Consider the following 23,381-nt stretch of genomic DNA (forward strand, 5'->3'; position numbering starts at 1 on the left):
TATTTCGAACCCGAGAGGGGGGTCTTAGGCGAATTAGAGCCGTCACCTCCTCACCTAACTACCTTTGTGATTAGCTTAGAAATTTAACCATGTGGAATTGCGAATAGTTTGGGAAGAACCGAGTCCTAGGCCTTTTTAACCATTTGAACTACAACTTATCTTTCGTTGTTGCTCATTTATCTTGCTTTTGTTTAGATTGCATCTCATTTCATTTTAGGTAGCATTAGTATATCAACCATCATCTTTTATTTTCGACTTAGCTAAACGATCGGATTAGAACAATTAGTAATCTTTTCAACTCCTTGTGGGATCGACCCTTAATAGTGTACAACGATAAAATCGTGCACTTGCGAGGTATAGCTTGATACCATCACCGCCTTAGTCTCACACCGCAAATTAACTTGGTGCTGAAAGGAGCGGGGCAACGGATAGTCATCCGGCACCTTAACGTACACCCACCGATCTTTCCAGTCCTTGCAAGAAGTAAGTTTGTCAACAGAGACATAACCCTGCTCCGTTTGCACACTGTACCATCCGACGCGGCCAGAGATTGATGGCCGGAGATGATGAAGCCGGCGGAATAAATTCACCGTTGGGGCCTCTCCCTTGAAGAGACAAAGCCAGACAAAGCCAACTATGGTCCTCATAGCCAACGGGTGCAGTTGGGCAACAGCAACGTTCATGGCCCTAATTATGGCCATAACGTACTCATTCAGCGGAAACCGGAGCCCGTACTTCAAGTGCCGCATGTATACGCCGGTGTAGCCCGGTGGAGGGCAACAGACGGCCTGACCCTCCTCAGGGATAACAATTTTGTATCCCCTGCCAAAGAAAAAATGGCCCTCGAAAAATTTCTCGCCGGAACAACTGGCGAACTTATGGGTCCAAGCACGGTCAAGGCGGACCTTACAGGCGTCGCCGTGATCCATAACGTACTGCCTCCCCTCATTAGGACGAGCCTTTTCAGCATCATCACCATAATCGTCTGCGTCATCATCGACATCATCGTCATCCTCCCATTCCTCCAAAATTTGAGGATCAACTTCAGGAGAAGGAGACCTAGGGCCCCCAGACCTTATCAGGATGGCGTCTGGTTTCTCCTCCTCATCAAGACGCGACGGGGAACCCCCTGGCGCAGAAGTGCTAGTCCCGGCGTCAGCAGAAGACATGATAGCAATGATTACTTAACAAAATAAGAAGTGAGGAAATTTGTTTGTTTACCTTGAAGAAAAACACTCGCCGGAGTAACAACTCTGAAAATTAGAAGACAAAGAAGCCCTTGAAAGTTTAGAGAGAAGAAAATTTTGGAAAGAATGAAATTGGTGGCCAATTTCACGGAATAACTGCCCTATTTATAGGGAAAAGCCCATGAAGAAGGACCAATCAGAGAGCAGCCCATGAAGCGCCAGCCAATCAGCAAAAAGACACGTGTCAGACATGCAACCATGGAATGTCAATCGTTGCAACAGTTGAACGTCAATCAATGCAACAGTGACCAAGCGTCTTCAACACGCCCATTCACATCTCTTCGCCTATTCATCTTCCTCAACAAATTCCTAGGTATCCGCTCTCCGCCGCCACATGATCAACCAAGCTACATAGCACCGGCCGGGGGCAATCAAAAACAATCGGCACTCTCAACCCTGGTCTCGGCCAGCGTCACTTTCTCTTCCACATCGGATGTCCTTTACACATCCATGCGGAGGGGGGATATATATGGTACGGCCTAAAAAGAACCAGGCCGAGGTAGAAGAAGCCGGTGCGGAACATTTTTTACAAATTACTTGCGCAGAATATACGCTCAACATAAATCGGAGCCCATACCACGGCATAGACTACGCTGGGGGCAAATTGATGGGGCATATTCTGCACCGCTGATCAAGTCAACACATTGAGCAAGGTCAAGGATATCCACAAAGAATGTCAACGACTTAGATGACCCTAGCCGATGCAACCCATCGGCCATCACACTGGTCTCGGCCGCAGGCGGCAACCGGGCACATATCCACGTACTCATATCCAAGACCCTCGCCCGCCATGGGTCCATCGGCCGAGGGTAGAACGGTCTTTCCACCTGCTAGCCACTTGGCCACTTGGCCACTACGTGACAAAAGGTGAAAGTCTATAAATACTCTTCAACCTTCATTGAGGAAAGGATCCACAATTTAACCTAAGAATCACTATTTATCTGGTAATATCTCCCTTATCTCTCCACAATACGCATTAAGCCAAGTAACAACTTATCCTCTAAGTTCTTCGACTTGAGCGTCGGAGTGAAAGACGCAGCACGGCCAAGCCCCCGATTCGTTCATTGTTGCGGGAGAGGCCGAGAGAGAACGATAGAGACGAGGGATCCAACTCAAGACATCATTCTACATGGCATGGTGGCCAGAATAATACTGGCTTCCTAATTACAATCTTAACAAAAGTAATAAAAATAGTCTAAATATCTCCCTCTTATTGAAAAAAAGAAAAGGAAAAAAAAAATCCACTATTGGATCAAAATACACAAATTACAATCTTTTCCCCCAAGTTAAAAATCTGATTTAATTTATCCGAATCCTACTAAAAAACGACGCCGTAAAGTGTATGATAAAGTGATAAACTACCTTTTCTAGTTAAAACACCGTAATTAATTACCCTACTTAATTCTAACTACGTTAACTCCTTCTTCTCTCTGTACAATAAATTAGGGTTTCCGATTTCCGGCGAAAAATCCCCAAAATAACGTCCTCAATTTCTAATTAATTATTAATTATGGCACTGCAAGCTGGAATGGGTCTCTCCAGGCTCGTGTTCATAGTTGGCGCCGGTAATTTCAACTACTAATTTCTTCGTAATTTTGATTTTGATTTTAATTAGTGTTAATTAAGTTGTGATTATGATTCAATTATTCAGGTTATACTGGAACTATTCTAATTAAGAACAATAAATTATCGGAAATTATCGGCGAAATTCAGGTACTATCTTCAAACCCTAGCTGTTGTGTTTTGTTAGCTGAATTGTAGGTTGATTGTTGTTTAATTGTTGAATTTCGTTGAGTATAGAATTTCGTGAAGGGATTAGAGACTGGTGATTCTGCTAATGCCGACGCTGATCCGATTGCTGCTCAGGTTAATTTCTCGTCGTTTTAGTGTTGGAGATTAATGTTTGAATGGTTTTGTTGATGATTTTGATGATCAGGAATTCGGAGTTGTTAATTAGATATTCATTGTTTATAGTTGAGAATTACGCGACGAGTTATAGTTATCTGTCCTTCTCAATCATTTGTTTAACTTTGATTAAAATATCTCTCGCAAAGGATGAATATCGTAAACAGTTGGCTCAGACGGAGCAAGTAACTATCTTTCAGTTATTAAAGCTGTATATTACTGTGTGCAACAATTGAAGCATTGAAGGCCATTAATATGGTAACTAGACATTCTTATGATTGAGCAACTTCAAAATGCGAAACCTCTGTCAGTTCTTAGAAGATAGTGGTAGGTTAGTGTAGTAGTTTACCGCTCTTGCACTTTTGTCGCGAAAGTGAGAGTCAAACTCAAATTTGTTTACTCCATGATGAATGGTTTCTGTTTTAGAACTTGTTTGGTGCTTGTTTCGCAAAATATGTTTCAATTACTTCAATAAAAGCTTAGCAAACATGCAGGTGCGCTGGTTGGCACAAGAAGTTAGGCAATTGGCTAATGGAAGGCAAATCACAGTGCTTAATGGTAGCTCTAGCCAAACTGGTATATGTTCGCAGTTTGTTTTTTATATGTTCTTCGTTTAGCATTTCGCTGCTGCAATCTACATTAATTTAATCTCTTTATCTTACAGATTTGTCATTTCTTATTTTGCCGGCTGCAACAGTGGGTGCTTTGGGATATGGGTATATGTGGTGGAAGGTAAGTTGAAGCTATCAATTTTTTTTCCATCAGTTCACTTATCCTGTTACTCTGAAAGCGTTGTCTATGGAGAGGAGAGGGACTGCATACATTTGGCCCCATTACCTTGCCATATGCCGGAGCCTTTGTGACAGTGGCGTAGAAGTTTTGTAGTTCAGTAATTTACGTAATTTTATTTTTATGGAGTTTCGCGACAACAATGCTCAGGGTTTTTTATGCTATATTTCAGGGGCTTTCTTTCTCTGATCTTATGTATGTCACCAAACATAGCATGGCAGCTGCGGTAGCCAGTTTAAAAGAAAATTTGCAGAATGTCACTGAAGCTATTGAGGTTGACCCATCCGTTGCTTTTAAACGTAATTGTTGTTTATTCTCTGATGCTAAATCGCTAATCACCCTTTGGCAATGTTTGTAAATACTTTTTGACTATTTCCACCAATGTGATTTATGTAATTATGTAACATCTTGAATGACGTTGGCAATATTTATCGTTTCCCTTTGGTGCATTTTGTTCTGCAGATAGCAAAGAAACATTTGCTGCAGAAGATTCAAACTGTTAACGAAAAGATAGAGGAGAACAAAGAGTTGCAAAAGCTGACTTTGAATGAGGTGCACCTTGAGCATTTTTACTACTTTTGCTCATTATTCTAATTTGATTCCAGGTCCTTAATTCATTGGTAACTTTAACCAAGTTAGTCGGCTTGCCTATTGTTCCTTTCTCCTTTGATTTCTATTCTTTGGCTCTGAAATATGACATAAGTAAAGCACATAGCAAACCGAATTGCATGTCTCCCGAGTCCCGTCTATTGTAAAGTAGTTGCATCTCAATACAATTTTTAACATGGGTCTTATGAAAGCATTGCTTTCTGTTTTCTGCAAAGGGCTATGATTGCAGGGAATCGGTGTAATGTTGTTGTAGTCTGAGCTCTTATTCTAGGTTTATTTCAAAACTGATTGTCAGATGTTTTTGTAGTCGTATTAGGCTCTCATTTTAACTCCCCACCCTCTCAAACAGGTTCGCGATTTGCATGTAGACCTTGGGGATGCTCAAAATCAGATTCTCTTCTTGGTAGGGACAGTTGCCAAATTGGTGAGTGCATCATAACAGCTACTTGTTTCTTGCTTTTGCTTTTCTGATTGAATTTGACACACTCTCTAGCATTGATATTTGGCCCTTCCTCTTCCTCTCATGCTCTTGAAGTGTTGTGTTTAACTCGTTTTAGCTTGTCCCTAAGTATTTGCTTGCATGCTACTGCTGCCATGATTACCTGTATTCTCATTTGTGGACAGCTCTAACATGCAAAGAGAAGTAGGGTTCAAAGACCATATGCTGAATTTTCACAGTAATTGTCCAGTGATGAAAACCAATTTTGCAAAAATGGGGACCTTTTCACAATAGACCTGAGTCAATAATAGTAAAATAACAAATATGACTTTACATATTTGTAAGACTAGAAATGTTATTAGTAAGTTGTGGAAAGGAGTTAGGTAAACACAATAATAATACTCCCTCCATTTTGTTAGACTACCCCATGAACCCCCTTTTTCCTCAAAAGTGGGTCAATCTGGCTAATTCAATAAAATGATGCCTACACAATAACCGCTATTAGCATTTTTATGTACATCAATTTTTGTGCCAGTTACTTCGTGAATCGACAACTATTGACAACCTGTACTTGCTCACTTGAGCCATCTGGTTGTAATATATGGTGTTTATAATAAATGGATCCACTTTTTTTATATTTTTTGTTCTGGCCTGCTTCTCTATTTTTTGCTTCTACATTTTTTGGCTGTTTTAATCATTTTTTCCGCCCTATTCTGACAGGAGGATAAGATGAATGAAGTTGACGAAAAACAGGTAGAGTTGCTTTGATGTTTATATTGGGAGTCCAAAACCTTGCTTATCCAAAAATTATGTGTCCTCAAAGCTCAAACATGAAATCTTTTCAACGTATTGAACTTCCATGTTTTTAGAGTTAGTTTGGTGGATAGGTAATGGACAGGAAGGAATGCATGGGATTTAGAAACTAAAGCAATTAATGGATTCACTAACATCACTTTCCAGTTTGACGGAATTTTATCAAGAGAAAAGAGGACCACGTACTTTTGTTTGGTTCTTTTTACTTGGTTGTGTGTTTCTTTTCTGTAAAATTAAATTGGACAAGGATAATTTTTCTCACTTCCATTCCAGTGCCCTTGTTGTAAACTGCTTACACGATGACACAATGTTAGTGTGGCTTCTGATACAATTTTTTTAACTCAAACTGAATAAAAAGTGGTAGGACATAACAGATATCTTAACTTTCGTAATTATTTTGTTGCATTCTTATCCTCTGTACTTATGTTATATACTATACTGACTCTTATTTTTAACAGAATCTAGCACTTATGGGTCTCGACTACTTGGTGCAATTTGTCAATGGAAAGTCTACCAAAGCTCCTCAGTTTGCCCAGGTTTGAGTTACTTTTATGGATATCATGATGTCGATTGCACATTCTGATTTATGGCCACATGACCGATTGTCTCATAAATGTAGTCTACGATTACGTTATTTCTGGTTGACTAAGCATCATATTTGTGGATCTTGCTTATATGGCTGTTTAACATCTCTCAGGAATTCAGAAGTGCTGTCAAGTCTCGCTGTCTGTTCGAATCTTCAGAAAATCTTGGTCTCCAGGTGACTCATTTGTTGATCAGAATGACAGTCTTTTATATTTGTGATGATTGCATTATACTTTTAGATGCTGTTCATCTGGCTATCAGAATGACGTGAGAAAATCATGGCTTAGTTTAATTTCCAAATTACCTCCTATTGTGGAAAAAAAAAATGTTTTTTGGTTTTAATTTATAATGATGGCGGTTTTTGACTTGGATTCATTTGTCACTGCGATGAAAAATTCTATAAATATTAGGATGGGTCAGTGTTAATGTTTTGTCACATTTTTCTTACATCTGCAGGGCCTCTTGTCCGTTACGGAAGGTAACTTCGAGGATGCCCATCAACCAAAGAACTTTATAAGGTTTGAACTTCTTTCAATAACTCTTATCACTTCATCTCCCCCTATCCTCCCAATCGATATACACACGTAAAGATGAACGGTATATCACCAAAGAATAATGCATCAAATTTCCAAGATCATTCTTATCCCAACACTTCGAAACGTGTGTATACAAAACTTAATTGTAATAATGTATTCATGATAAATGTATCGAGTATTAGCGGTAGTGATAGCATTAGCATATCAGAATAATATCATCATGATGCTTTATAGGTCATAAACTCGTATAAATGTACTTATTACATACACTAATGAAAGGAAGACCTGTATGCAATTCTCAACACTCTAATCACACATACATATTGCACATGACCTTATATGTTCGTTGCACCCGAAATCAAAACATTATTCCTAATGTCTTGAAAGCTTATGGTGAATAGTGTTACGCAAATAACCAAATAATCTTTAGGAGATTATGAGTTCGATTAACCATTAAAAGAGGATTCTAATCTGAGCTATTTTTCATGGGTTTGTGCAGGTCTACTTCAGTTAAGATCGCAATCGTCTAGAGAAGTTGAGTTTCCTAGATTAGGAGGTTTTTATAGGAGGTAAGAAATGTTCTATCTAGAGTAAATAAGGTTAGAACGCCATGTATATTACTTCAGAGCGATTGGATTAAAATCATTATCTATTGCAATGGCTTCTATTATTTTTTACTCAGCATTTACTTGAAAACTCTTGTGGTTTTACTCTTGTAAATCCAGGTAGTTAGTGGTGACTTTGTTTTATCACCAGTGAGTAATCTATTCATTACGAGTAGTATTTTAGTATCCGTTTTCCTTCTCAAGTGAAATTAATTTTGAAACGGACCTGTTTATTGCCTTCTTAGACCGAAGATCTGCTTTTTTAAAAATTTCTTTCGGAGTATTCATTTGCTTGACGCAAGAACAGATTTTTATTTAGCACCAACGCAGATTCGTACACCAATGATCTTCCAGTAGTTTCAAGGAATAGGCACTCTATTAACTGAACTTGTCGAGGCCTGGGTAGAATTCTACATGGCTATGGAAACTAACTATTATACTTCACACTCAATTTGATCCACTTATCATCTAATAATTGTTCCCTTCTCTTTCTTCGGTCTTTGTGCCAAAACTAAAGGCAAACACATTACCGAGACAAAGGGAGTAGTTTACGTAAGTTGTATTGAATGGGCATAAACTACAAAGGATATGACGATATGACTTGTACGCTTTCACGTCGCCTATTAGTGGCTACTTCACATATTACATATAATCCTATATACCTTCTCCTTTTCACCTTATTTTCTACCTTTTCCTCCCACAACCGATTAAAATACCATATATCTTAAAAAGGAGAAGGTTGAAAGCAGACGGCGGATAGATACCCTCTTTATTTTATAATGATAATTTATGTAATTAGTACTTCCTCTATACTAGACATTATAATATGGTAAAAAATTGGATTTTTAAGAAAAGATGGTAAAAGCAGGGATAAAAGAGGAAAAAAATAGGTGGGGTATGTAATAGCATTTTGTGTAAATATCAAGTGGGTATAAGGAAAATTTGGTAATTTTGTGAGTCAAATAAGGAATGTTATCATTGGTGTGATACGACCATATTAGGTAAGTGTTACCGGTAACACAAAATCTCATTGTAGACGGCGATATCCGTCACAAGCTGAAGACGGATACCATTTCCTCTCACAAAATACCCATGAGAGGCAAGTGGGGAAGCACATGGGGGATGCCCCACCTTGTCCCCTCTCCCTTTTTGTGAGAGGTCTTCAGCTTGTGACGGGATTAGCCCGTCACAAGCAAGACACTTTGGGCCGGTAATCATCCGACTGTAGTTTACCTGCCTTTAGTTTCCTTGCAAGTCCTAAAATATGTGTTGCACCCCAACACTCGTGCAATTGTCTTCGGCAGCAATAAAATGAAGATGACATTATTCACATTTATGCAGCGGACTTGTCTTCTTGTAAACTCAAACAGACGAAGAATAAACAATCTAATATATGTCCACGTGCCACGGCATAAGACATGACTCGACAGACTTAATATAATTGTTTTCCACAAATTCTCATTTGTGACGGATGCTATCCGTCACAAGGTGAAGACGGGTCGAATAGTATCATTTTACAAGGAAATGGGTCGAATATAGAAGCAAGTGGCTGGTTTGTGTATTATTTGTAGCTTTTATAGGTGTGTAGGGAGTATTATTATATTACGTAGGTAGTACACTACATCAACACTTTTTTCACATTTGCGTCAGACCTTCTTTCTTCTTTATTCTTTTTTTTTTCCTGTGAACTTCTCTCTTCTTCTACACAGTTTCATTTTGATTTTTAAAACCAAACAACTCCCTCTTTCTAAAAACCCTAAAATCTCACAATCTTCATCTGCCTCTTCCAACCAATTCACTCCCAAATCGTCATCTAAAATTGCACAACAACAACAACAACAACAACAACAACAACAACAAAATCAGAAATGGAAGAGGAGGCAGCTACTTTGACGGTTTAGAGGAGCAAATTTATGTTTTCGAGAACGATGATGGTTTATTGTTTGACGGTAATTGATTACTTTATTGGGTTTTTGTTTTATTTATGTTAAAAAGTTTGAATTTTTTGTGTTTTTTTTATTACTTTAATTTGATTATTGTGTTGGGTTTTTTTTATTTATTTAAAAAGTTTTAGTCTCTATGTCATTTTTTAACTCAAAGTTGATAACTTTAGTAGGATTTTGTTTGATTTATTTTTAAAAGTTTGAATATTTTGTTTTTTGATGTAGAGATCTGGGATTGTTATGGCAAAATATGAGGTTTCTATCCAAATTAGAGAGGCTTGGAGTCATAATTCAGGAGAGAAATTTGCTTTTATTTGTTTCAATTTGATCATTTTGTATTTCCACATGCTTGATCATCAAAAAACATATTTGCAGCTTGAACATGTGAGGAAGATGGTACGATTTCATATCTATGTATCTAGGAGTATGCAGTGGTAACACTGATATCTGAAATGGTAACATAGTTAGAGTGTGTTGTCATCTTAGAAACTGTAATAAGATGTTACTATATTCAGAATGTTACTATTATATTTTTGTTGACATAAAAACATATATGAACTAAGATGGTGACATTGGGGTCGTTTTAGAAATGTTATCGTAATGTAACCATTGTATTATGTTTATTTCGATTTGAACGAATCTTATAATGGAGATCTACATGACCAACTCCACTGACAATTGAGTTTGTATACAAATGTTACCACCTTATTTTGGAGATGTAACAATTTATGAGATGTTTTAATTTGCCTTAAAGTCTCTTAAGATGAAAACATATAACAGCACAAATGGTGATATGAGTATTTGTGTAGAATATTATCATCTTAAAAAACATATAAGAACAAGTTTGAGTGTGTTGTCATGTTAGGAGATGTAATCAAATGTTACCATATTTGGTCTAAAATGTGTAGGTCCGTAGATTGAAATGGATGCCGACGATGAGGAAGATTGAGTTGATCTCTCGCATACATAGCCAAATGGCAATGGAGCTTATGAAACACATACGACAATGAAGGTAACATTTTTATACCAAACTCATGTCACTGTGTGTCTTTATATATGTTATCACTATAAGATTATTCCTTCAAAGCAAATGATGGTAACATTGGAAGTGACTGTCAAATCAAACATCTCGGAAAATTATTACATTTCCAACTTAAGGTGATAACATATTTAACACAAACTCATATGTCATCATGTTTATTCAAATGTGTTATTATTAAAGATCATTTAATTTCAAAATAACATATTGTATAATTGTTACATTTCAGATTAAGATGATATCATTTAAGTGTTACAATATATTTGTTTGGATTTGAATGAATCTCATAATGATAACATATATGAATACAAATGATAACATTAGGGTCTGGGTAGAATGTTATCATCTTTGTAAGTAGATGTAACAAGTTTACAGCATGTTCATTGATTTGAATAAATTTTATAATGATAACATATACGAAGAAACATGGTGACATATGAACTCGTGTTAAAATGTTACTATCTTAGTGGGTAAATGCAACCATTTTATAGAATATGTGAATTTTTTTAAAAGATTCTTAAATGGGAACATATATGACTAAAAATGGTATCAAACTATCAACGTGTATTTGTGTAGCATTGTTATCATCTTAGACATAAATGTAACCATTATACAATATGTTTGTTTGAATTTGAATGTATTTTATAACTATAACATATATAAATAAACATGGTGACATCTCAGTTTGTGTATAAATGTTACCATCTTTGTTTGGAAATTAATATCTCACCCATAGTGCCGTTGCAAAGGAGCCGTTGGCTCCACCTCCAATCAAGCCTTCAAGAATATTTTCCTTCCTCTGTTTTGTCAATTCCCTTATCCCCTTCCATAAATATGATATCTTGTTTGTATATAAATAGAGTAGTCAACCCATGTACACAGACAACTTGGCAAATACTAAATACAATATTACAATTCAGTCTATATCTCAATATATATAATTATAATATGGTATCATAGAGCTAGGTCTTTTATTGGCCGTCTCTTTCGTTTTTTTTTCGTATCTATCGTCTTCTTCTTCATCTTTCACAAATCATGACTAATTCTGAAACCGTCAACACCGCTACGACTCCATCATACTCTTTTGTTCACGTTGAAAACACGGGTCACAGTATCACTCCTGTCGTTTTCAACGGGAACAATTATGATGAATGGTCCCGCTCTTTTCATCTTGCTCTTATGGCGAAGGGCAAACTCGGGTACATTGACGGTACCATCTCCAAACCAACAGCCACTGCCACAAATTTCGAAACATGGCAATCAACAAATGCGTTGGTTACCATGTGGATATTTAATACAATTGCACCTACGTTACGTAATCAAATCTCGCTTCGACCTGAGGCAAAGCAAGTATGGATGGACATCAAGAATCGTTTCTGTCAGATTAACGAGGCCCGCATCTATCAACTACAAGCGGATCTAATGGCGTGTCGCCAAGGCCCAACCGAAACCTTGGTTTCTTATTACGGCAGAATGACTGCAATTTGGAACGCAATTATGGAGCTTGATGCTATTCCGTCGTGTTCATGCAGTCCCTGTTCTTGTGATTGGTTGAACATCATCAATGCAAGACGAGAAAAGAAACGGGTACGCGATTTTTTAATGGGTCTTGATGACCGTTTTGCTACTACTCGCTCTCACATTATTGGTATTACTCCTCTCCCTTCTTTAGATCTTATTTATAATCGACTCTTGCAAGATGAGGGAGTTCGTAATTTATCGTCTACCAAAGTTGACACGACACCCGATGCTATGTCTTTTGCTGCCCGTGTTTCTCACGGGTCACGACAGTCAGGGGGAGGGGGGCGTAGTGATGGTCGACAAGAACGTCGCAATTCTGGTGAAACTTCGAAATATTATTGTATAGCATGTAAGAAATCGGGTCATAGCTTGCGGTTTTGTTTTCAAGTCACGGGAAATTTTCCCGAATGGTGGGGTGATCGCCCCCGTAACCGTATCTATATAGACCCAAATGCCACTGATTTGAGTGGTGCCGTCTTTGTCCCGGATACGCGAAATAAATCCCAGGCAGACCGCACCACCCAACCTGCTTCTGGACCACCTCCCAAAGCCCATATGACAAATGCTCACTCTCCTGGTGCTTCGTCCTCTCACCCTCCACTTGCCAAGTTTGACAAACTTGATCTCAATTCTTTATCTCCACAAGCGTTGGAGGAATTAAGCAACTACTTACAGGCTCGCAAAACTGATCAAACATCAGACCGTCTCAATGGTAATTTCTCTCCTTTTACTTGGATTATTGATACGGGAGCATCCCATCATATGTCGGGTTGTCTCTCCCATTTTTCAAATCTTAAAATAATTAGTCCCCTCTCTGTTGGGTTACCGAACGGCGATCTTACGATCGCTACTCAAAGTGGTGATGTCCATTTATCCTCACGTCTTGTCTTACACAATGTCTTATATGCAGCCAATTTGCAGTGCAATTTAATTTCAGTGTCAAGTCTCTTAGTTGATACATCCCTGACTATCCAATTCTCTCATAATTTATGTCTTATTCAGGACCGTACCTCGAAGACGGTGATTGGTGCGGGTGAGCAACACGAGGGGCTCTATTATTTAAAGGGGGTCCGACATGATGCTGCACACGCGTGTTTGACCGGGACTGCTGGATCTATAGAGCTTTGGCACCGAAGGTTGGGGCACCCCTCTTCCCATATATCCCGTTTTTTACCATTTCTTGATAAAAACTCTCAAACTCATACAAGTTTTCATAGCAAAACATGTGACATTTGTTTACGCGCGAAACAAACTCGCGAACATTTTCATTTATCTAATAGTCGTGCTATTTCTTCGTTTGATCTTATTCATTGCGACCTATGGGGGCCATACTCAAAAAAACGCCTCTTGCGGTTCTACATTTTTTTTAACCATAGTGGACGATTTTTCACGTTCCACGTGGGTTTATCTTTTACGTAACAAAAGCGATACCAAGCAAACTTTGTTAAATTTTTTCAAAATGATCGAACGTCAGTTTGAAAAGAAAATCAAAATTTTTCGAACAGACAATGGTACCGAATTTCGACCCCTTATACCGTTTTTCAAAGAAAAGGGCATTCTTTTACAAACCTCCAACGTTGACACCCCTCAACAAAATGGACGGGTGGAACGCAAACATCGTCACATTTTAAATGTCGCTCGTGCCCTCCTCTTTCAAGCAAGTCTACCTATATATTTTTGGGGAGAATGTGTCTTAAGTGCCGTTTACTTAATAAACCGCACTCCGACACAACTTCTAAATGGTAAAACACCCTACGAATTACTTTTTAATAAACCTCCACCATTCGAAAATATACGTATTTTTGGTTGTCTCGCTTATGCCCGTAATTTAAATCGCTCTCATGATAAATTCGCTTCACGAAGTCGAAAATGCGTGTTTGTTGGATATCCGTTTGGAAAAAAAGGGTGGCGTCTTTATGACCTCGAAACCGGGTCTTACTTTGAATCTCGTGACGTTATATTTGTTGAAACTGAATTTCCTTACAAGAATTTAAATATACATGATTTTGATCATGAATTACCCAGCTCGTCACATGACACTTTGGCTCTCACACTTGAGCCTTTTGTAGTCTCTACCTCCAACGCCTCCACTCAACCAGCCGAGGCCACCACTCCCTCAACTTCTCCGTCTGTCTCACACGAGACTCCCCCAAGTCAGCCCACCACCACCACGGACACACCTCCCACCTCCCCTACCACAAACACGCCTGACTCGCCACAATTGGGACGGGGTAAGCGACTAAAAATACCAAATTCAAACCTACAAGATTTCGTCGTTCCCAAAGCTCGCCCCTCGTTGCACTCACTTGTTGCCACACCATCGTCTTCAGGTACCGCTTTTCCGATATCTCATTATCTAAATTATGAAAAGTTTACTCCTAACCATCAAATTTTTTTATCGGCCGTGACTCAACATCACGAGCCTAGTTTCTTTAACGAGGCCGTAACCATTTCAAATCTCTTAAAATGAAAACATATCGTACTACCATTGGCGACATGAGGACCTGGAAGTTTGGAACCATGGTAAGGAAGACAACATAAGTTAGTAAATGTAACCATTTTACAATTTGATATATGACAAAAATGGTTACATTTTGGTCTGTGTGGAATGAATCAGCAATGTTGCATATAAATTCGTCTTCAAATGTTTTAATATTAGTTAGAATGTGTCGTTGTCATATGTTTATTGGTGTTAAAATAAATGCAATATAATAGTAACATATTGATACTCATGCTCTGCAGAAATTCGTATGCAACCGCAGCCGATAAACGTGGCTAGAATAAAGTGCGTTAGACCTCAAGTACCATCTTCGGTACACCCGTGCTATAGTGAAGAAGGGAGCAACTAACTTGGGCGGTCCTCCAAAAGGTGGCAGTGCAGCCAAGTAAAAATAAGGATGATGGCAGACGTCATTAAAGGACTTTGTTATGTATTAATGTCAGTTGTTTGTAATAAGTAAGACATATGTTTAGTACTTGATAGTTGTTTTGAAAATATGTTAATTTTGGAAACAATTTTAGTCCCTCATGATGTCGGGATCTCAGATAATGTTTGTTTTGTGTGCACGTTATTATAAAATAACATCATTGATGTCTATTTTAGTTAGATTGTAATTGTACAACTAGATGGTACCATTCTAACTATTCACTGGTTACATTAAATGTTAATGTTTAAACATTTTAAGTTTATATGCTGACAATGTGTCCATATTTACCCAACAAAGAGACATCGGCTATGTTAGTGGCACATTCAACAAAACGCCATATCTCACTTTTGGGGTGGAAAACTTTTTGGGTAGTACATGCTATGTAGTGCTGCAAGGTTGTTATAACATCGTGAACGTACATTTTGTAATCAGAAGTGCTTAAATTGTTACAATTTTACATTAGTATGTCACCAGTTTAACTAAATATGTTACCATTTCACATCAGTATGTCATCAGTTAACTAACATACATTTTGTAATTTAAATGTATAAAATTTGTTATAATTTTAGTAATCACCTATTCATTAAGAATTATAACATATTTAGACGTTTATGGTGACATATTTAATATTGTTAAGAAGAAATGTGCACATTTAATTTAAATAAATAGTAATGCCATTTTATAATGAGGTGGTCACAAAACAAACTATCTCTTAGATCCCTCAGACATGAGAGACTATAATTATGTTCCAAAATAACATATCCTATAACCAACCATCAAGTACTAAACATAAGTTTTATTACAAACTAACAGTTAAACATATCATAGTCATCCATAAATTGCCCCTGTTCCCTTCTTTACTTTTTCTTGGCAACACCCTATTTGTGAGGACCGCCTAAGTTTGTTGCTTCATGTTTCTCTCTAGTACGGGTGTACTCAAGACCGTACTTGGTGTCTAACGGTGCATTCTCAGTGGCGGTAGTTGTACCTCCTCGCAATTTCCCAATGCCGATGTCCTCTAGCATGATGCCCAAGTTAAATGAGGGTGGATGTTGTTGTTAGCTCGGTTGACTTTCTCTTTGAGGTCTGACAACATTTCAAACAAGGTTACATTTCGATACTAAACTGGTAACATTTATAACACAAATCATATGTCACCATGTTTATTCATAATTGTTATCATTATAACATTCATTCACACATTCTAACTAATATGTCAACATTTCAAGCATGGTTACATTTTGATACTAAAGTGGTAACATTTTTAACACAAATCATATGTCATCATGTTTATGCATAGATGTTATCATTGTTACATTCATTCACACATACTAACTTATATGGCAACATTTAAAACACGGTTACATTTCGTGAGTAAGGTGGTTACATATTTAACACAAACCATATGTCACCATGTTTATTCTTGGATGTTATCATTCATTATAACATTCATTCAAATCCAAACAAACATATTGTATAATGGTTACATTTCGTTCTAAGGTGACAACATTGCTACAAAAACCCCCATGTCACATTTTTTGTCATATATGTTTCCATTTTAAGAGGTTTTGAGGTAAAACCAATTAACTCGTATAATAGTTACATTTTCCGCTAAGGTGGTAGCATTTTCTTATGTCACCATGCTTATTCATAGATGTTATCATCATAACATTCATTCACACATTATAACTAATAGACAATATTTCAAACAGGGTTACATTTCGATACTAAGGTGATAACAATTTGAACATAAATCATATGTCACCATGTTTATTCATATATGTTTACATGTTAAGATTCATTTAAACTCGAACAAACATAAATATAATGTGCAACACACTTAAACATAAGTACATTTCTCGGCTAAGGTGGTCATATTTTCAAAAATAACACATATGTCACCATATTTACTCATTTATGTTAACATCTTAAGATTTATTTTAATCAAAACAAACATTTCTATAATGTTCAACACACTTAAGCATAGGTACATTTCTCAGCTAAGTTGGTCACATTTTAAACACCAACACATATGTGACCATATTTACTCATTTATGTTAATAGGTTAAGATTCAGTTTAAACCCAAAGAAACATAAATATAATGTGGAACACACTCAAACATAGGTATATTTCTCAGTTAAGGTGGTCACATTTTGAACATTAACATATATGTCACCATATTTACTGATTTATGTTAACAAATTAAGATTCATCTTAAACTTAAACAAACATAAATAAAATGTGCAACACGCTCAAATATAGGTACATTTTAAAGATATGAAAGATATGAAATATGTTATGGCCACATTTATAAATTCAATTGATCACATTTTGCAGATAAGAATTTCACATATATATTAACAGGGTCACATTTTACACATAACAAAAATGTCACCATGTGATAATTATAGCTGTTACCCTGTTAATGTTAGTTTAAATCACCCAAATTGGTCACTTTTTGCAGATAACAATCTCACGTATATATTAACAGGGTCACATTTCGGCATAAATTGGTCACAATTTCCAAATGTCACTATGTCATTGATAGATATGTTATGATGTTATCACAAATGCAAACAAGTTTACTAATTTACCATCTAATACCCACATTGGTCACATTTTACAGCTAACAAACATGACAGGGTCACATTTATCAGTTAAAGTGGTCACTTTTTGCAGATAAAATGGTCACATATATAGCTTACCATCTGCCGTGCTCCTCTCTTCCTTGCTTATCTTCTTTGCACCAAGAAATGCGGCCATTTTCACCACTTTATTCAGCACCTCTGCCAAACCACCATCACCACTGCCTTCCTCCTCTGCACTGCCTTCTTTCTCCTCCTCACCACTGTCTCCCTTCTCCTCCTCACCACTGCTTCCCTCCTCATCAGTGTCTTCTGTATCCTCTGAGATGTCGTCTGACGCATCACTTTCTTCCCTTTCATCTGTTTCCATCGGCTCTCTAAATGAAACCCCTAACATTTTATCAACAAAAACACATCTAATTAATTCATTTTACCAACAAAAACAAATTCAATAACCCTAATCTCAACAAATCTGACAAAACTGACTACCATTACAATTTCTAAGCAAAACCCGACTTCACCTGACATTATTGCATACTAAACAACACTAACAAAACCAGATCTGAACTTTTTTTTCCCATTACACTAATGATACCATCCTTAATAACAAAACCTGATCCGATTTTAAATACATTAACCATACCATCCTTTAGAAAATTAAAATCACCATGTTCAACAACTACATTTTTTAAATCTACTCATGCATGCACGGTTCATCAACAATATTTAACAATAAAAACCATTTTTTTACCTTATCTTTTCTGACAAAACATTCAACAACAAACAACATTCAACAAATTCAATAAAATCATACCTTCCATATTTTTCTTCGGGGGTGTCCTCCTCGCCATTTGTTTCTTGCCCATCGAATATTCAATTATTGAAGAGATTAAGTTGATGGACGGAGCTTTCGAAGCTGTAAGACTGAGAAAATGGCGATTTTTAATGGCAAAATGTCTATTATTGTAGATGATACAGTGAGAGTGATGAGAGAGAGTGAAAAAAAATGGTGTTTACTGAGAGTGATGAGAAATGAGAGAAGTTGAGGTTGAATTATTGTTCTGACAGTAGACGAAATATGGGGAGCTCCCCATTTCTTTATTATTTTTCCTTTTACTTTCCCAACATGCAATATATTAAATAATAAGTTACACATGGCCCACTAGTATCCACATTACTCAATTTGGTATCGATTTGGCCCGTCTTCACCTTGTGACGGATATACTCCGTCACAAGAGAGACTAATTGTTTTCTCAAAGAGTACAACAAATAATATACTAACACACTTGTAAAGGTTCGTCGTTTATTACCCTCAAAATATTTTACAACTTTCACCTAAATACACACCTATCACAACGGTTGCAATCGTAAGCACCAAAAAAAAAACAACGGTTGCAATCGTCGATATTTTATAACGACTCATCAACATTTTTTTTGTATTTTTGACGAAAATGCCCTTGCCATATTTCTTGAGTGCTCTTCCATAGAGTCCCTTCTCCATTCTCTCTTCTCTCTCAAATTCTTCTAAAACCAGCTTAAAATAAAATAAAAAATAACAAAAAAATACAACATTTTGAAGATCAAAATCAATATCGAAAATCAATCATCGGTGAAGAGTTAAGAACGATTAACACCTAAGAGGGGGAGGGGGTGAATTAGGTGTACCTTTTCAAAATTTAATCCTTAGCTTAGTTAATTAGTTACTTTAAGCTAAGAATAAAGAAGTACAAGACTTGAGAAACTTAATTGAATGTAAGTTCACAAGTGGGTACAGCAATTCTATGTCACAGTATAGGTGACTGTGACACAGAACTTGATTAGGTATATGCGATAAATAGCTAAGTGGAAGAACGTAAAAGTAAATGAACAAACAAACGACATTTAAAAATTGGTTCAGCCTCTACTCCGAGGCCTACGTCCAACCGTTATTTTATTGCTTGTTTAGAAATTTACTCAAACTTACTAAACCCCTTACAATGAAAATAACTCGCCAATCTACTCCAGTTGCACTCAAACTTAAAGCTACTCCGCTTCAAGAGTTTATGGGTTCTATCTCAAGGTGTTACAGAATCTTGAATCTCAAGAATTCACTTAAATGAACATGGAGATTACAATGAAGATCTAACACGAGAATCATGGAACAAACTCATCATGTCACAGTACAGCGAACTGATACTTGGAGGTTTTACAGTTTTTTTCGAAAACAATTTTGAAGACTTAAAATCAGAAAAACGTTTTGCAAATACTTGAAGAACAAAGCTTTCAATGCACAAATGATTTGCAAGGTTTTTACAATAAATGCTTTGGAAGTCTTGAGAAATAAATGTGACTAAGACACTCTAGTACACTTTGAAAAATTAAATCCAATATTAAAATGATAGCTTTGAGTGATGGTAAGTGTTAGACTTGTAGGCTTGGGGCTTAAGAAATCAGAAAACTTAAGCTTCTACACTCAACATGTGACAATTTACCGAAATGGCAAAAAGCCTTTCTTACTTTAGAAGTTTGACAAGTCTTCTTTGCCATTTTGGTAAAAGGTGTTTGCACAAATCTAGAGGCTTAGTCAAGTGGGCTTGTGACTCCAAAATTTCAGATTATTTTCAAGCTTTTGAAAATTCAAATGTTTAAGGTTTAAAGTTTGCAAAGTTTGCAAAGTTTTGATACTTAAAAACATTTGGTCGAAATTCCTTCTCCGTATGATAGTACCAGAAACCACAGTACAGCGTACTGTTGCATGGTTTTGCCATTACTTGACTTAAATGAGAATGTTACACTTACTCTTACATATGTCGACTAAGGCTTGGAAAATATCATTGTCTTGACTTCCTTGATTAGCTTGATCATCTTGAATCATTGTTGAAAGTCCATTTGATTGCTTCATTCACTAATTATTTCAACTAAGAGCAAACAATCAAATAACAAAGGGACTTGGCATCATCAATCCAATGTGTTCTAACAATCGGTAAATTAACTAACTTATAATCTCAAATTGTAACTTTTTTGGATGAATATCCTAATAATTAGCAACTTTATATATTCTCATATTTGGTATGTTCGTGATAGATTGGACCAACAATAAAACTACCCTCACACAATAAAAGGCCAATAAATGACAAGTGCTCCTGAAAACCACCTACAGCAACGTTGACAATCAACATTGATCTCATGCAAGACGTTAACAATCAACGCCCTACCCATAACATTGGTTGAAGATCAACGTTCACGCCACCTTCAAACTTTGATCTCCAATGTTTCAACCACCTACATCAACAACTTACAACAACAATGCTAAACAATAACAACCCCAACAACAACAATAGCAAACGAGCGGTGTTGAGCAGTGGTGGCAGTTGTCGCTGTTGCGGTGGGGGAGTGGTGGTAATCGACTTGTAAGAAGGAGTGAGAGTAAAGAGTAAGTAAGGATGAAGGCGGGTGGCGGCAATTAGGGCAGAGTACGGATCGGGTATCCGATCCAAAGTACTAGTTCGGATCAAATATCCATATTAGAAATCCTGAAGTTAGATATCCAATATCCAAACCAAATGTTTCGGATATCCAATGTTCGGGTATCCAAAATAATCGGATCGGATGCGGATATCCATCGGATATCCATAGTTTTGTATTTACTTTAAAATTAAGTTTGAAAACGATTATATTCATAGTCATGATGATCATTTTCTTTAGTATTCCTACTCCAATGTTCTCGACGTAAAATTTAAGTATCATTTAGATATTTCTCTAATATTTTTGATGGGGCATATTCTGCATCCGATGACCGAGTCAACATATTAAGCAAGGTCAAAGATATCCAAAGCAAGTCAACACCTTGGACAGCCTAGCCGACGCCACCTGTCGGCCTGTCACTTGGGTCTCGGCCAGGCAACTCGCCGGTGGGCACGTATCCGCGTACTCACATCCAAGACCCCTCGGCCGGCCTGACATGGGTCCATCGGCCGAGGGTAGAACGGTCTTTCCACCTGCTAGGCACTTGGCCACTTGGCCACTACGTGACAAAAGGTGAAAGTCTATAAATACTCCTCAACCCTCATTGAGGAAAGGATCCACAATTTAACCTAAGAATCACTATTCATCTGGTAATATCTTCCTTATCTCTCTACAACACACTTAGCCAAGTAACAACAACTTATCTCTCTAAGTTTCGACTTGGGCGTCGGAGTGAGTACGCTCGCCAAAGCCGAGCCCTCAGTTTGTTCATTGATTCAGGAGAGGTCAAGGGAGGAAGTCAAGCAAAGACGTCATTCTACAAGCTACGAGTGGTGACAATACTTGCTCTGGAATTACACCCGGAACAATTGGCGCCGTCTGTGGGAAGATACTAGAAGCTAGTCACATTCATTCCCAAACAAAAACCCACCCAACAAGCTAAGAAGATGTCAAAACAACCAGAGGAAACTTGTGGACCGACGAAACCGAATTCGGCCAAGATGATACCGTCCACAATTCTGAGATCGGGCCGTCCTCCACCGGCCGAGTAATTCAACCGGCGTACGGGATGCCGATACTACCAGAAACACCGCTGCCCGCCGGCCAGGTCACTATCATGGGACATGTGGTCGATGCAGCCAAACTGAAGCTACTCCTGGACCTGATGGGTAATACGCCGATCACTCCCGCCGCAACGACGGTGACGGCAGCACACCCGCAGGTGACTCGGACCCACAAAGTGACCCCGAACAACTTGTCGGGGCGGTCAAGGAGCGGAGCATACTAGGACGCCGGCGGAGCCCACATCGCGATGGCCGACCAAAGTCCTTCCCCCACTCGCGGGAGGACAGCGTCGCCGCGGCAACGAGGCCATCCCGGAGGAAAGCGGACCGCGCAAAACCTCGATCACCTCGGCCAAAGCCGGGAGTGACGGGGAACGAGCCGACATGCTAACATATTTACGACGGCAGACGGCGCAAAACCTCGATCACCTCGGCTAATTAAGACCAAGGGCGACGGGGGAACGAGCCGATATGCCTAGATATTTACAACAACAGACAGCGCCAAAACCTCGATCACCTCGGCCAAAGCCGGAGTGACGGGGAACGAGCCGACATGCTAACATATTTACGACGGAGAGACAGCGCAAAACCTCGATCACCTCGGCTAATTAAGACCGAGTGCGACGGGGGAACGAGCCGATATGCCTAGATATTTACAACAATGCAGACAAGCGCAAAACCTCGATCACCTCGGCCAAAGCCGGAGTGACGGGGAACGAGCCGACATGCTAACATATTTACGACGGCAGACAACGCCAAAACCTCGATCACCTCGGCTAATTAAGACCGAGGGCGACGGGGGAACGAGCCGATATGCCTAGATATTTACAACAGCAGACAGCGCCAAAACCTCGATCACCTCGGCCAAAGCCGGGAGTGACGGGGGAACGAGCCGACATGCTAACATATTTACGACGGCAGAAAGCGCCAAAACCTCGATCACCTCGGCTAATTAAGACCGAGGGCGACGGGGGAACGAGCCGATATGCCTAGATATTTACAACAAAGAGACCGCGCCAAAACCTCGATCACCTCGGCCAAAGCCGGAGTGACGGGGAATGAGCCGACATGCTAACATATTTACTGACAGTGAGATTAGGCGCCAAAACCTCGATCACCTCGGCTAATTAAGACCGAGGGCGACGGGGGAACGAGCCGATATGCCTAGATATTTACAACAGCAGTCAGAACGTAAACTCAGTTGCCCCGGCCAAAGCCGGGAACGAGACGAGGGAAACGCGACTTGCTCTCGGCAAATTAAGACCGAGCTTAAAAACGTTAAGTACAGTTGAGATACGCATTCTAACTGCCCCGACTAGGCCGATGGTA

The 23,381-nt window shown here is 38.4% G+C and overlaps 2 protein-coding genes and 1 long non-coding RNA gene across 4 annotated transcripts; 2 read left to right on the top strand and 1 right to left on the bottom strand.

Moving 5' to 3' along the window:
* Nucleotides 1-2,620: 2,620 nt before the first annotated feature.
* Nucleotides 2,621-7,600, top strand: LOC141644178 (uncharacterized). The gene is made up of 13 exons (XM_074453648.1): nt 2,621-2,812; nt 2,899-2,960; nt 3,048-3,113; nt 3,647-3,728; nt 3,817-3,884; nt 4,114-4,215; nt 4,404-4,493; nt 4,900-4,974; nt 5,710-5,742; nt 6,261-6,338; nt 6,500-6,562; nt 6,844-6,905; nt 7,423-7,600. The coding sequence occupies exons 1-13, from the start codon at nt 2,758-2,760 to the stop codon at nt 7,451-7,453; spliced, it is 867 nt and encodes a 288-aa protein (XP_074309749.1). The 5' UTR covers nt 2,621-2,757; the 3' UTR covers nt 7,454-7,600.
* Nucleotides 7,601-9,186: 1,586 nt separating this feature from the next.
* LOC141632398 (uncharacterized) lies at nt 9,187-15,108 on the top strand. Of its 2 annotated transcripts, XR_012537782.1 has the most exons (4): nt 9,187-9,477; nt 9,697-9,867; nt 10,380-10,483; nt 14,774-15,108. It is a non-coding gene; the product is annotated as an uncharacterized LOC141632398 (long non-coding RNA). The 2 variants fall into 2 exon arrangements; XR_012537781.1 differs by lacking the exon at nt 9,697-9,867.
* Nucleotides 15,109-15,814: 706 nt separating this feature from the next.
* On the bottom strand, nt 15,815-17,922 carry LOC141632404 (uncharacterized). The gene is made up of 2 exons (XM_074444954.1): nt 17,665-17,922; nt 15,815-16,044 (listed from the first exon to the last, which is right to left on the bottom strand). The coding sequence occupies exons 1-2, from the start codon at nt 17,912-17,914 to the stop codon at nt 15,977-15,979; spliced, it is 318 nt and encodes a 105-aa protein (XP_074301055.1). The 5' UTR covers nt 17,915-17,922; the 3' UTR covers nt 15,815-15,976.
* Between the last annotated feature and the right edge of the window lie 5,459 nt (nt 17,923-23,381).

The sequence above is a fragment of the Silene latifolia genome, chromosome 2 (genome assembly GCF_048544455.1).
Source record: "Silene latifolia isolate original U9 population chromosome 2, ASM4854445v1, whole genome shotgun sequence".
In the NCBI taxonomy this organism is placed as follows: domain Eukaryota; kingdom Viridiplantae; phylum Streptophyta; class Magnoliopsida; order Caryophyllales; family Caryophyllaceae; genus Silene; species Silene latifolia.